At 43.3% G+C, this 14,647-nt stretch overlaps 1 protein-coding gene across 1 annotated transcript in view; it reads left to right on the plus strand.

Moving 5' to 3' along the window:
• The first annotated feature begins 1,146 nt into the window (after positions 1-1,146).
• CDK5RAP1 (CDK5 regulatory subunit associated protein 1) overlaps positions 1,147-14,647 on the plus strand; it is a 34,119-nt gene continuing 20,618 nt past the window's right edge. The window contains exons 1-6 of the mRNA XM_070744336.1: positions 1,147-1,275; positions 2,731-3,049; positions 5,290-5,393; positions 6,289-6,323; positions 9,369-9,469; positions 11,924-12,134. Coding sequence (XP_070600437.1) covers positions 2,755-3,049; positions 5,290-5,393; positions 6,289-6,323; positions 9,369-9,469; positions 11,924-12,134 — 746 coding nt within the window. The 5' untranslated portion in view covers positions 1,147-1,275; positions 2,731-2,754. The remainder of the gene's footprint in view (positions 1,276-2,730; positions 3,050-5,289; positions 5,394-6,288; positions 6,324-9,368; positions 9,470-11,923; positions 12,135-14,647) is intronic.

Below are 14,647 nucleotides of genomic sequence, written 5' to 3' on the forward strand. Positions count from 1 at the left end.
AATCCGATCTGTACTTCCCTGCACTGCATCACCACAGAACAGGAGCTATGGTTAGTAAAGACAGCAGATGGCCTCTCTTGGCAAAAACCTGACCTGGTTACTTTATTTCTCTTAATAATCAGGGGTAGACAAAGTTTTATTTATTTTATTTTATTTGTTTTGTCCAATACACAATAATACACAATGAAGGTTATAGAGGATATATACAAGTAGAATGCATCAAAGAGAGTATAGAAGAGAAAATATAGGAGTAAATATAACTAAGAAAATATATAACTAAGAAAAAATATAACAGATAGAAGAGAAGATATAGGAGATATAGGAGAGACTATAGGACGGGACAGTAGGCACTCTGGTGCATTTATGCACATCCTTTACTGACCTCTTAGGAACCTGGTGAGGTCAACCGTGGTTAGTCTAAGGGTAAAGTTTTTGGGGGTTAGGTGATGATACTACGGAGTCCGGTAGTGACTTCCATGCTTCGACAACTCGATTGCTAAAGTTGTATTTTTTACAGTCACGTTTGGCGCAGTTAATATTAAGCTTGAATCTGTTGTGTGCTCTTGTGTTGTTGTGGTTGGCTCTCCTATGACATGTGGACTTCAACTCCCAGAATTCTTGAGCCAATCATGCCAGCTCAGGAATTCTGGGAGTTGAAGCCCACAAGTCATAGAAAAGCCAACTTTGCCTACCCGGTGTAGTGGATCAACCAATGCAGTGGAGCACATTAATACAAAGCAGTTTTTTCCAAGTGCTCAGCTCCTTTAAGATCATGGACTTCAACTCCCAAAATCCCAAGAGGACAAAATACTGCTCTATCTCCCCGCTTCCCGACTGAGGCATTCTGGGAGTTGAAGTCCATCCGTCAAAGAGGCTAAGCGTGAAACACAGTTCTCCAGTCCTCCTGCTCTCCGGCTGGGGTCTTCTGGGGAGGGGGAGGATTGAAGCCCACCTCTCTTAAAACTCGCAAGATTGAGAAAGAGTGAAGCAGGCCAGAAAAGTTAGAGCGCGGAACCTTGCTCCGCGGACAGACTTTCCAGGGAGGGACACTTTGGGCGATGCACCCGCAAGCGCTACAGCCGTCCACGTGATCAGAGGCTGTGCCGCTCTACTGTATGAGGAGTCGGCTTCCTCCCCACCGGAAGTCTCTTTACACTTCCGGTGTCCGTCACTTAAAAAGGGCCTCCGCTAGTCCCCGACCGTCGCGGGGGTCGTGGGTTGAGTCTCCCCGTCTCCTGCCTCTGGTGGGCGGCGCTGTTTTCACGGACGGTCCCGGTAAGAGCCGCCCCTCTTCCGCCCCTTCCCTCGCGGAGGGGGGGGGGTCCTGGGGAGACTTGGGGAGGGGGCGTTAAGGGGGTCCCCTGCCCGAAAAGGTAGGAGAAAATTAATAATAATAATTTAATGGGTGGATGAATGAATGAAAGGAGGCTGAGGGGCTCCAGGCCAGCCCACCTCACAGCGTTATTGTGGAGAAAAGAGGATGCAGGAGGATTAGCAATCTCCTGAGTCTTCGGAGAGAGGCGGCATACAAATCTAATTAATTAATTAATTAATAAAATAGAAAAGAAATTAAAGAATAGAATTAGAATGGAATAGAATTTAGAAAATTGGAGTGGAATGGAGTGGAAAAAGGAAGAACGAATAAGGAATAGAATAGAGAGGAATGTAGAATAGAATAGAATATAGAAGAATGAAGAATAGAATAGAATATAGAGGAATGAATAGAATAGAATAGAATTCTTTATTGGCCAACTGTGATTGGAGATACAAGGAATTTGTCTTGGTGCAGATGCTCTCAGTGTACATGAAATAAAAAACACGTTTGTCAAGAATCATGCGGTACAACACTTAATGATTGTCATAGATGGCCAAATAAGCAATCAGGAAACAATATTAATAAAAATCTTAAGGATACAAGCAACAAGTTACAGTCATGCAGACATAAGTGGGAGGAGATGGCTGATAGGGATGATGAGAAAAAAACTAATAGTAATAGTAGTGCAGACTTAATAAATAGTTTGACAGTGTTGAGGGAATTATTTGTTTGCTTGTTTGCTTGTTATTGGATTTGTATGTAGCCCCTCTCTGCTCTCCTTATTTGTTTAGCAGAGTGATGGCATCCGGGAATAAACTGGTCTTGTGTTTTAGTTGTCTTGCTTTGCAGTGCTCTGTAGCCACGTTTTCAGGGTGGGAGTTGAAACAGTTTATGTCCAGGATGCAAGGGGTCAGTAAATATTTTCAACACCCTCTTTTTGACTCGTGCTGTCTACAGGTCCTCAATTGAAAGCAGGATGACAGTAAATGTTTTTTCTGCAATTCTGATTCTCCTCTGAAGTCTGTTTCAGTCTTGTTGGGTTGCAGAACCAAACCAGGCAGTGATAGAGGTGCAGATGACAGACTCAGTTATTCCTCTGTAAGACTGGGTCAGCAACTCCTTGGGCAGTTTGAGCTTCCTGTGTTGGTGCAGAATCATATCTACCTATCATATCTATCTATCTATGTCTATCATCATCTATTTATCATCCACCTATCTGATTTTATCCCTACTTTTTAGGTAGAGAATATCCCTAATCCTCTTTTCCCCACAAAAACCCTATTAGGTTGAGAGACAGTTTCATTCCTTCATAGCTCTATTCAAAATGAGATGCCTCCCTCCTCCCTTCCCGGCATCCAATTTTGTTTGAAGGTCCCCAGTGAGAGATGGCTGACCATTCTAATCCGTTGTTTTAGGGAGCAGGAGTGCCTCGTGCCAAGATGCTGGCTTTGTGCGGGACGCTGGTCTGCCCGAGGTCTCTTTGTCGGTCCGTGCAGTCAAGATTCCAGGCCTGGCTTTCAACCTGCGCTCCAGATCCTGGGATCCCCCTCAAAAAACAAAGAGGGGAAGGGAGCTTTGAAGATTTCCGCTCCAAATTGGCAGGGGGTCCATCTCTGCAGCATTTCCTGCAATCGGCGGCTCCTGGTAAGGATGCCCACCGCTTACCAGCTGATGTCTTGGAAGACACGGCCCCTTACCTTGGACCTGTCAGCCTGGCAGGTTCCCCAAAGAAAGGTGAGTACAGCTGCCTTGATTTTGTACAGGTGACATTTTTGGGGGGCAGAGACTGTGTGTCCTATTGGGCAAGCAAAATAGTTCCCTTTGTGGTGATACAGGAGTCTGGCTCAGAGCAGAGTCGAATGTGGTTTGAATTTGGATGGATGGGAGGCCATTAAGAAATCCTGAGGAAATCCTCCTCTTCCTCCTCCTTCACCTCCTCTTTCCTCTTCATCCTTCACCACCTCCTCTTCTTCCTCTTCTCCTCTTCCTCCTCTCCTTCCTCCTTCACTTCCTCCTCTTTGTTCTGCCGGCTCTCTGCACGAGCCTCTAATTAATTGCAAAGGTAGTCAAAACACACACACACACACGGGAAAAATCAACAATCCTTTCTTTATCCACATAAAAATAGAAGCAAACCCTCCTTTTTTGCAGTCAAAGGGCTCACTTGTAAAACAAATAGACTTGAAGGCAGTGAAATAACAAAAAAAACAAACTCAAAGCAATTAACAAGTAGCTGTAAAGTCGTCACAGCTACTCTCCTTCAGATGTTGTCTAACTCACACGGTTAACTATGATTTATGTTCAGAGTCCTGATATCAAAGCAGAGGGTCCTTGGAGAATCCAGAGAGTCAAGGCAAATCCACAATCACGAACCAGATAATCTTCCACAGTGAGAGACCGGCACGCTGCCCATTTAACAGCAGCCATAATTAATTGAACCCCACCCAACCACAGGTGAACTCTCTTATCTCTTGTAATACCTACGTAGCTGCTCTCTTCTATTCATGGCCCTTCGCATGCGTGGATCTATAACTGCTTCTTCATCAGAGTCCAGCGAAGATAAGGAGGAAGATGAATGGCTTCCTCCTGGGCTGCGTGCCATGACCCCCTCTGAGGGTCCCATTTCACAGTCACTCCCTGCTTCCGACAGTACTTCGCTGCCCGAAGCAGTCGGCAGTAAAACAGGCCTCTGACACTGAGAGGATTCACCCACATCCACCCCCACAGTCCTTGGGGCAGGAGCTGGGCCAGAGCCAACCACAACACCTATTCTTCTTTCTACTTGTTCTACTCCTCCTTATCTTCTCCCTATTCTTCCTCCTCTTCTTCCTCCTCTTCCTCCTCCTTCCTCTTCCTCTCCTCCTCTTCCTCTTATTCTTCTTCCTCCTTGTTCTACTCCTCCTTATCTTCTCCCTCTTCTTCCTCCTCCTCTTCCTCTCCTCCTCTTCCTCTTATTCTTCCTCCTTGTTCTACTCCTCCTTATCTTCTCCCTATTCTTCCTCCTCTTCTTCCTCCTCTTCCTCCTCCTTCCTCTTCCTCTCCTCCTCTTCCTCTTATTCTTCTTCCTCCTTGTTCTACTCCTCCTTATCTTCTCCCTATTCTTCCTCCTCTTCTTCCTCCTCTTCCTCCTCCTTCCTCTTCCTCTCCTCCTCTTCCTCTTATTCTTCTTCCTCCTTGTTCTCCTCCTCCTTCTCTTCTCCCTCTTCTCCCTCCTCCTCTTCCTCCTCTTCTCCTCCCTTCTTCCTCTTCCTCCTCCTCTTCTTCCTCTTCTTCCTTTTCTCCCTTCTCCTCACCTACCTCCTTCTCCTCTTCCTCCTTCCTCCTCTTCTCCTCCCTCCTCTTCCTCATCTCTCCTCTTCTCCCCCTTCTCCCTCCCCCTTCCTCTTCCTCCTTCTCTTTCTCTTCTTCCTCTTCTTCTTCCTCTTGTTCTCCTCCTCCTTCTCCTCCTCCTTCCTCTTCCTCCTCTCTTCCTCTTCTTTCTCCTCCTTGTTCTCTTCTTCTTCCTCCTCCTCTCTCCTCTTCTCCCTCCTTCTTCCTCTTCCTCCTCTCCTCTTCTTCCTCTTCCTCCTCCTCCTTGTTCTCCTCCTTCTCTTCTCCCTCCTTCTTCCTCTTCCTCCTCCTCTTCCTCTTATTCCTCTTCTTCCTCCTCCTTGTTCTCCTCCTCCTCCTCTTCTCCCTCTTCCTTTTCTCCCTTCTCATCTTCCTCTTTCTCCTTCCTCCTATTCTCCTCTTCCTCCCTCCTCCTCTCTCCTCTTCTCCCTTCTCCCTCCTCCTTCCTCTTCCTCCTTGTTCTCCTCCTTCTCCCTCTTCTTCCTCTTCCTCTTCTCGTCTCCATCCTCCTTCACCTCCTTTTCTTCCTCTTACCTCTTCCTCCTTCTTCACTGCCTCTTCCTTTTCTCATCATCCTTCCTCCTCTTCTTCCCTCTCCCTCCTTCATCACCTCCTTCACCACCTCTTTCTCCTGTTCCTCGTAGTCTACCTGGAGACCTACGGCTGCCAGATGAACGTCAGCGACACAGAGACAGCCTGGGCCATCCTCCAAGAGAGCGGCTATCAGAGGACCAGCAACCTGGCAGAGGTATTTGTCCAGTCTGGGCACTTTCCAGCCGTGGCCTCAGTGGCTGGAGTAGTGGGAGTATCAGTTCAATAGCAATAGCATTTAGATTTATATACCGCTTCATAGTACTTTCATAGCCCTCTCTACGCAATTTACAGAGAGTCAGCCTCTTGCCCCCAACAACCTGGGTCCTCATTTGACCTACCTCAGAAGGATGGACGGCTGAGTCAACCTTGAGCCGGTGGTGAGATTTGAACTTGTCCATGGGGATCTTGAGCAGAAAGAGAAGGCAAGACCCTCCCTTTCCCCTGACCCCTAACAAATGGTACTCAAGGGAATCCTGCCTGCCTCAACCAACATAGAGGTGGCACTTGGTCATCTGTTTCAATAACCACCTATGATACACTTGGTATCCATGAATCTTTCCAATCCTGCCTTGAAGCTCTCCAGACTGACAGCTGTCATGACCTCTTCTGGAAGGGAATCCCATCAACCAAGGACCCTCTGGGTGAAGAAACATTTCCATTGATTTGTCCTCACTTTCTGACCTATGAGCTTTAGGGAGGGCCCCCTTGTCCTGGTATTGTGGGATAGAGAAAATGATTTTTCTCTATCCACCTTTTCTATCCCCTGCAGGATTTTATTCCCTTCAATCAAGTCCCCCCTTCAACGCCGTCTTTCAAGGCTGAAGAGACCAAGGCGTTGCAACCTGGTTTCATAAGGGAGGGGCTCCATTTCCTGGATCATACATGTTGCCCTTTTTTGCACCTTTTCCAGTTCCATTATATCTTTCTTGAGGTTAGGTGACCAGAATATTTGATGGAATATTCGATCCCAGAGAAAGGAAATATGTTTCTTCCTTCCCATGTTTGTGTTTAATCATTCTTTCTCCCACCTCTCTCTCTCTCTCTTTTAGGCTGACGTGGTTCTGCTTGTCACATGTTCCATCAGGTAAGACCGAGATTGTTGGTAGGTTTGTGTGTAGAAATAATTCAGTCTGAGTTTGTTTGCATAAAAATCAAAGCCAGAAGCACACAGAGATCATCGATTCGGCTGAATTCATTAATGCTGTTCTGTCGGGCTCTCTGGTAGAATTCTCCCAAAAATTCACAGGTACAAATTTAAGACACACACACACATTTGAAAATTCAAAACAATGTTCTTTATAATGAAAATTCACTTAAACCAAGCCCTCTTTTGGTATAGCCAAGAGCACTGGTCTCCAAACAAACTGGTAATGTGTACAAGTCCCATATCAGTTCTGTGATACTTAGCTTGCAGCTGTGAGGCAATTCACAGTCCTTCTTCTTTCACAAAGTGAAACACACTTTGCTCTGGTTTAGTTTCCAAGCGGGGAAAAATCAGCACACAAAAAGTCAAAGTCAGTAAAGCAGTCACGAAACACAACAATCAGATAATCCTCCACAATGGCCAAACCCACAGGCTGCTCTTTATAGCAGCCTCACTAATGACCACAGCCCCACCCAACCACAGGTGGCCTCCTTTTCTTTGATAATAATCTCTCAGTTGTTGCTTCCTATGCATCGCTCTCCGCATGCGTGGCTGTATCATTAACTCTTGTTCTGAATCCAAGGAAGAGCTAGATAATTGATCTCCTTCTGAGCTGTCTGCCCCACTCTCCTCCTCCCTGTCACTCATGTCTTCTTGGTCAGAGGAGCCTTCATCAGCAGATTCCACCGGGGGGGGGGGCAGGCCTGCAGCATGTGGATGTCTCCCCCACAGCCACAGTCCTTGGGGAAGGAGCAGGGCCAGAGCTAACCACAACAAATGTTAAGGAGTGTGCAGAATCGCTGAGTTATCAAGGACTTCCACAGAGGAAAACGTGGGATTCCTGCAGATATCCAGGAGATATGAATAATTATTCAGTCAAACAAGACAGATATATTAAAGTGTATAAAACAGTCTTTACTTTAGAAATAGCACAGTCAAGTTCAATAGCCAACATCTCTCAATACAATAATAATATTACAAGCCTGCCTTTGCCTTACATATCGGACATACAATACAGCTTTAAAATCCATCAAACAGAGCTTACTACATCAGTCTCAGTGAATCAGCAGAAAAAACAGAGCAGAGAGAGAGAGAATCCTGCTTTCTGGCTCCCTCTTATGGCCATTTGCAACACTACCTCTTAAAGCTATAGTATTTCAATACAAACTAACATTTGTAGTTAGTTTGTTTATATATTGCAAACCCAAATGTTTTGTACATAGTACAGTGGTACCTCGGTTGTCGAATGCTTTGGTTGTCGTACATTTCGGATACCGAACAAAAATTTCAGCAAAAATTTCCTTCAGTATCCGAACAAAAATTTGGATACCAAACAGCCACAGAAAATTTTGTTCATTATCCGAAATGTTACCGCCGGGGACGGCTGCAATCCTGGCAGCTTCGGGGGGCTCCTTTCCTCAGTGCTTCGTCTTGTTTCCTGTAGGCAGCTGCACTAACTTTTTTCTTCCCGGCGGCGGCAACGGCGACAGCTTCCCTTCGAGGAGCAACAGCGCCGGGAACATCACGTGATGAAGGGAAGCCACCGGAGCCATCTCAGCAGTTGCCGCCACTCCAGCAGCTTCCCTTCATTAAGTGACGTTCCCGGCGCTGTTGTTCCTCGAAGGGAAGCCGCCGGCGTTGCCGCCGCCGGGAAGGAGAAAGTTGGTGCAGCTGCCTACAGGTAACAAGACGAAGCACTGAGGAAAGGAGCCCCCCGAAGCTGCCGGGATTGCAGCCGCCCCCACCCTTCCTGCAGCTTGGAGCACTTATAGAGCTCCTCAGATTTTTTTATCCCATAGGAAATAAAGAAAATAGATTTAATTGGTTCCCAGCGAGTCAACAGGGGCTGGGAACCAATTAAATCCATTTCCATTATTTCCTATGGGATAAATTAATTTGGTACTCAACCAAATAGGTTCTCGACTACACTTCTGGAACGAATTGTGGTCGAGAACCGAGGTACCACTGTACTAACATTTAACTTCTTTATATATAAGAATGTACTGTAGATGGAGTTAATTTTACAATACCAATATAGACTCTTCAAGCAGTTACAGGTAGAAGAGGACAGTCAGTTTCATTTCTGCTGAGAGGACAAGCACAGAGTGGACAAGAGAGCAGAGTGGACTTAAGCTTAAGCTTTCAGTTTCAATTCCCCGCGCAGACTCAGAAGTGGCTGACATTGTTAGCATGACACTCCCAGTTTCATGAATATTCTAACACATTCACCCCGCCTTTAACCTGGAGTCTCTTCTATCTATCTATCTATCTATCTATCTATGTATCATCTACCAATCCATTCATCTATTCTGTCTGTCTGTCTATCTGTTTATCTGCCTATCTAATCTATCATCTACCTAGGTAGCTATTTAGCTAGCTATCCTATCTAGCTATCTATCCTATCTCTTTCTCTCTCTCTATCAGTATCTGTCTATCTTTTTATCTATCTGTCTATCTATCATCTATCTATCTATCCATCCATCCATCCATCCATCCATCCATCCACCCACCCACCCACCCACCCACCCACCCACCCACCCACCCATCTATTCTGCCTGTCTGTCTATTTGTCTATCTGTTTATCTGTCTTCTAATCTATCATCTACCTCTCTAACTATCCAGCTAGCTATCCTATTTCTCTCTCCCTCTCTCTCTCTCATCTATCATCTACCTCTAGCTATCTATCTAGCTATCCTATTTCTCTGTCTGTCTGTCTGTCTGTCTGTCTGTCTGTCTTCTTGAATGAATCTAGCTAGCTATCCTATCTCTCTATCTATCTGTCTGTCTGTTTGTCTTCTTGAATGGGGTGGGGTGCTGGTGTCGGACTAGAAGACCTCCAAGGCCCCTTCCAACTCTGTTATTCTGTCCTGGATTCCCCACTTTCCCAGAAGGGGCTGGGAAGAGCACAGGACCCCCTCAAGCAGAGTGTTTTAGTGACTCTTCAGCCCTGGTCAAAAGTTTCATCCGTGTTTCATTGCTTGGCAGGGAGAAGGCCGAACAGACGGTCTGGAATCGCCTGCAGATGTTCAAAACTCTTAAGACGAAACGGCAGCGTTCACAGGGGTCTCTGCGGATCGGGATCTTAGGTAATAGGGACGCTCCTGGCGAAAGGTCTTACAGGAAGGGAGACCACTCAGGGCTTGGACTGGGAGCACCTGGAAATCAGAGAAGAGACGGCAGGTGAATTTACCCCATTTTTTCCTCTGGAGGTTGTATTCTCCTCTGGGGTGGGAACTTCGCCCTGGGATCGGTGGTTAGGCCAGGCCTTTCAAAAGCAGGAGCTACCCATAATTAAATAACTTGCGTTGAAACAAGTGCCACAATTTTTTCAAAGCTCCCCTGTAAATGGGAAATCTTTTCGGTGATTGTTAATTTTAATACTCCTTGGAAGTATTAAAAATGGGTTCACCCCCCCCACGAGACCCAAAAAGTTTCCATCTGTTCTGCAGCTCATGATTTTCAATAATCTCGGTAAAGTCTGGTTTGTGGCAAGGGTGAGAAATCGCACCACAATCTCCTGATCAAGAAGTGCTACGTACACTTCATCCTATTTCTTTTCTTTTCTTTTTCCAAATACAGATTTTATTTTTCTCCAACAAACCGTATATACTCGAGTATAAGCCGAGTTTTTCAGCCCCAAAAATGGGCTGAAAAACACGACCTCGGCTTATACTCGAGTCACCACAAGAGGGCGCCAAATCACCACAAGAGGGCCCTCCGCCAGCAAGCTTAAAGGAGGGGGGACGGGGGGGGGCATGAACTCTCCAGGCTTTAGAAGCCTCCAGCCGGAGAGAGAAGCAGATTTGTTACAGAGACTTCAAACCTGGAAAGATTAAGGCTTGTGGACTTCAATTCCTACTTCTGAAGTAGCATGGCTGGTGCAGGAATTCTGGGAGTTGAAGTCCACTAGTCTTAAAACTGTCAAGTTTAAAGAGCCCTGGGTTAGGTTTAGAAATAGGTTTTAGCTTGGTTGCTGATTGAGCTACTTTTTTAACTTTTTAATTTATTGTTATTACCAGATTGCTTTTGTTTACCCTCTTTTAAATTTACAGAGCTAATTTACTGGTTTTCTTTAAAATAAATATTCTAAAACATTTAATCTACTGATGTCTCAATTAATGTAATTTTATTGGTTTATTTTTATAACTTACCAGTAGCCACTGCATTTTCTAACCTTGGCTTATACTTGGGTCAATAAGTTTTCCCAGGTTTTTTTGTGGCAAAAACTGGTGCCTTGGCTTATACTCGGGTCGGCTTATACTCGAGTATATACGGTAGGATAAAAAACAGTACATAAGTACAAACACTAAAACCATGCTTCAGATAAAACATATATAATTTTTTTCTTTTCCTATTAAGCCCTATTATCTTTCTTCCATTAAAAAAGCATTCTATAGAACTGATATAATATTATCAAATGAGAAAACCTCAAAAAAAGAAAAAAACCCAATATTTTCCCCACCTTACACTAAAAAAAATTACATTACATCAGTATGAACAATATCAAACTCTCTGTTATGCCAATCTTAGTTCAAACTTTCACTTCTACATTAGATTAATTAATCCAGTATCAATTTATCCTGTAGTTACTAGAGGTTCCATATATATCTGAAATACGAAAAACCCCCAACCACTTCTTAACATATATCACATAAATTATATTAGAAAATTCGATATGTAAATTCCTATTAATAAGTAAATTTGTGTCATATCATTATATTGTGCTACCACCAATTTTGAGCTTCATCCTATTTCCTCGTCTTAGCTTTCAGGAATAATAGTAATAGTAATAATAATAATAATAATAATAATAATAATAATAATAATTTATTAGATTTGTATGCCGCCCCTCTCCGAAAACTTGGGGCGGCTCACAACAATCACAATGTACAAATCCAATATTTAAAACACAATTTTAAAAAACCCCTTATAATAAAATAACCATACAACCCAATCAAACCATACATCAACCAAGTAGTGGAGGTGTCAATTTCTCCATGCCTGGTGGCACAAGTGAGTTTTCAACAGCATACGAAAGGCAAGGAGGGTGGGGACAGTTCTGAATTCTGGGGGGAGTTTGTTCCAGAGGGCGGGGCCGCCACAGAGAAGGCTCTTCCCCTGGGCCCCGCCAGACAACATTGCTTAGTCGGCGGGACCCGGAGAAAGCCAAAATGTATATAATAATAATAATAATTATTATTATTATTATTAATTAGATTTGTATGCCGCCCCTCTCCGAGGACTCGGCCTCATTATCTCCGTCTCCTCCTTTCTTTTCATCCCTGTTAAATATTTTTCCACGGCGTCTCTTAAGGGTTTGTTATCTGCACTTCCTATCTCCTGCTATGTGCTGTGTGCTATTGTTTGGTGCAAAAAAACCCCCAAATACCTGCAACAAAAAAACCACATTCTCCAGGGTCACACGCCCCCCACCCCGGCATTGCTTCGCGTGTCCCCCCTCCCATTGGGGGGCAGCCCCAGTATTTGAGAAACACTGCTGTATGGTCTTGGGCTCAGGCATCTGTGTCTTCTTCTTGCAGGCTGCATGGCCGAGAGGCTGAAGGAGAAAATTTTAGAGCAGGAGAAATTGGTCGATATTGTGGCTGGCCCAGACGCTTACCGGGACCTGCCCCGGCTCTTGGCGGTGGCTGAATCCGGCCAGCAAGCGGCCAACGTCCTGCTCTCTCTGGACGAGACCTACGCAGACATTATGCCCGTCCACCTCAACCCTGGCGCCACCACCGCCTTCGTGTAAGGGGAGAGCCGTTTTGTTGCTGTTTTGATCCTGCCTGGGAGCCTGGGAGGTGGAAAAAGCCCGTGATTGATTGATTGATTGATTGATTGATAGTTCATGTTTCTTGACCACCATCTTCCTTGGGCTCTGGGCAGTGAAGATTGATTAATTGGTTGATACATAGTTCACATTTTTAAGCTGCCCCATGTCACTTGGAGAGACAGACAGATAGCAAGAAAGGTGATAACCAGATAGATGATAATTAGGAAGCTAGCTATGATAGACATAGATTAGGGTTTAGATTAGGAGATAGATAGGGAAGGAGGGAGAGAAAGAGGCATAGATGAGATAGATAATGATAGGATGAATAGATAGGTAGGTAGGTAGATAGATAGATAGATTAGGTAGGTAGGTAGATAGATAGAGAGAGAGAGATGATAGAGAGAGAGATGATAGAGAGAGAGATGATAGATAGAGAGAGAGAGATAGATGCATAGATACATAGATAGATGGATAGATGGATAGATAGGGGGTGGATAAAAAATGGAAACACTTGACTTTTTGGCATCATAATGTTTGAACATGTTCAAATCAATCAAAACTTGACATATTTTAATGTTTTTTTAAAAAATTCTGTTATTTGATATGTTTTTTTAAACTACCATTTTTTTTTACAGAAATTTAAGGAAATTGGTTATAACCTTCTAGAAACAGCCGACCTCTCAGACTTTGAAAGAGGCCAAATTGTTGGTGCTCGAATGGCAGGCGCTAGTGTAACAGAAAGTGCCCGTCATGTCTCAAAAGTAATGGCTGCTTTTGAAAGAGAAGGGAAAAAATCATGTTAAAAAGAAAACAGATTGTGCTGCCTGTCACAGTCAAGCAAAAATGAGCATAGCTGTGGCAACAACTAGCTTCCTCAGCTACCGATATTTCTCCGTGGCTTAGCTGTTTGGTATGAAGTCATCTATGACTGCTGCCTTAACTAGTTCGCAAGTGACAGGGAAATGTCAGGGAAATATCAGGGAATTTCAAAATGCTTTCCCCCTGGACACCCTGAGGTGGGTGGGTGGATGGGTGGATACATACATGGACAGAATAGATTAGATTAGGGCTTTAGATTAGATGAGAGCGATGATAACTAGATACATATTTTTTTAAAAAAAATAAATATAGTTTATTGATTTTTTAAGAGAAGAAGAAAAAGAAAAAAAAAGGGGGGGGGGAATAGGGATACAAAAAGTAAGGGCGATACAGAACAATAGACATATTTCAGCATAACATATATAACTTATTATGTATCAGTTTTAAACATTTGACTGTACATTTTCATGTTATACTTAATATTTAACGTTTTATGGTTTCGTATCTATAGATTTACTTTGCAATATATTAGTATGGTTAGATAAGATAAGATGGGATTTGGGTGGGGAAAGGGAGGGGGTGGTACCTGCGATATAGCAGGCGTATGTAGTTTAACGACATATTTTTAAATTATAATGTTGTGGCTGTGGGTGTGTATATTGAGGATGGTTGCATGTTACATTGTTAGTAGATTATAGATAGATATCAGAGGAATTGAACTCAGGCAGAACATCTAGTTTGTATTTGGTCTATAGGGTTTTTTTGTATTTGTTTTTCCTTTGGTGCCGAGTAAGGAATAACCAGATAGTTAGCTAAATAATGATAGAGATGGATGGATGGATGGATAGATGGATGGATAGAAATAGAAACATAGAAACATATCTATCTATGTTTCTATGTTTCTAAATAATGATAGAGATGGATGGATAGATGGATGGATAGAAATGATAGATAACAGATTAAAGATAGATGATAGATATAGACATATAGACATAGATGCCTACAATAGCTAGATATATGATAATTAGCCTTCATAGATTTACATAGATTACATTAGGGATTATATTAGGGATTATAGAAAATATAGAAGAATGTGACTTGCGAACAGTCCAATACACCTGGATTAAATAAATCATTTATGTACTCCAAATTGTGCTAACTAATATAACATCTGTTATATTTTAGTAGTTTATAGCTTCAAAGTATTTATTGGTTTGTGCAGGTGTACATCTCTTATTTTCAAGAAAACACAGTTAAAACTATTCTGCAGAAAATGAATTTTTGATTAAGTGTATGGAAATTGAGGAAATGCATTTTGGAGTCTTTGGTCATCTTGGACAAGCAGTCTACCTGTTTTTTGCTCCTTCCCTTCATTTGCCTGTGTTTGGTAAATAAAAATGATAAAAAATAGGCTTGAAAGTTATTAGAAGGCTGATGTAGAAAAACAAGTAGAAACATGATGTTTCTTGTGACCTGTTGGAGCAAAATCTAATCTCTTTTTACTAGAAAATAAAGAGAGATTAGATTAGATCAGATTGGTAGAGAGAGATGATAGCTAGATAACCAGCATCACCTGTATCCCTTCATGTTGAACACAGTTTGTGTCTCTTACGGACAGCTGCATATAAATCCTTCTTTTCCCCACCACGGATGAAACTTCTTGGTTGAG

The sequence above is a fragment of the Erythrolamprus reginae genome, chromosome 3, assembly GCF_031021105.1.
Source record: "Erythrolamprus reginae isolate rEryReg1 chromosome 3, rEryReg1.hap1, whole genome shotgun sequence".
Lineage (NCBI taxonomy): Eukaryota > Metazoa > Chordata > Lepidosauria > Squamata > Dipsadidae > Erythrolamprus > Erythrolamprus reginae.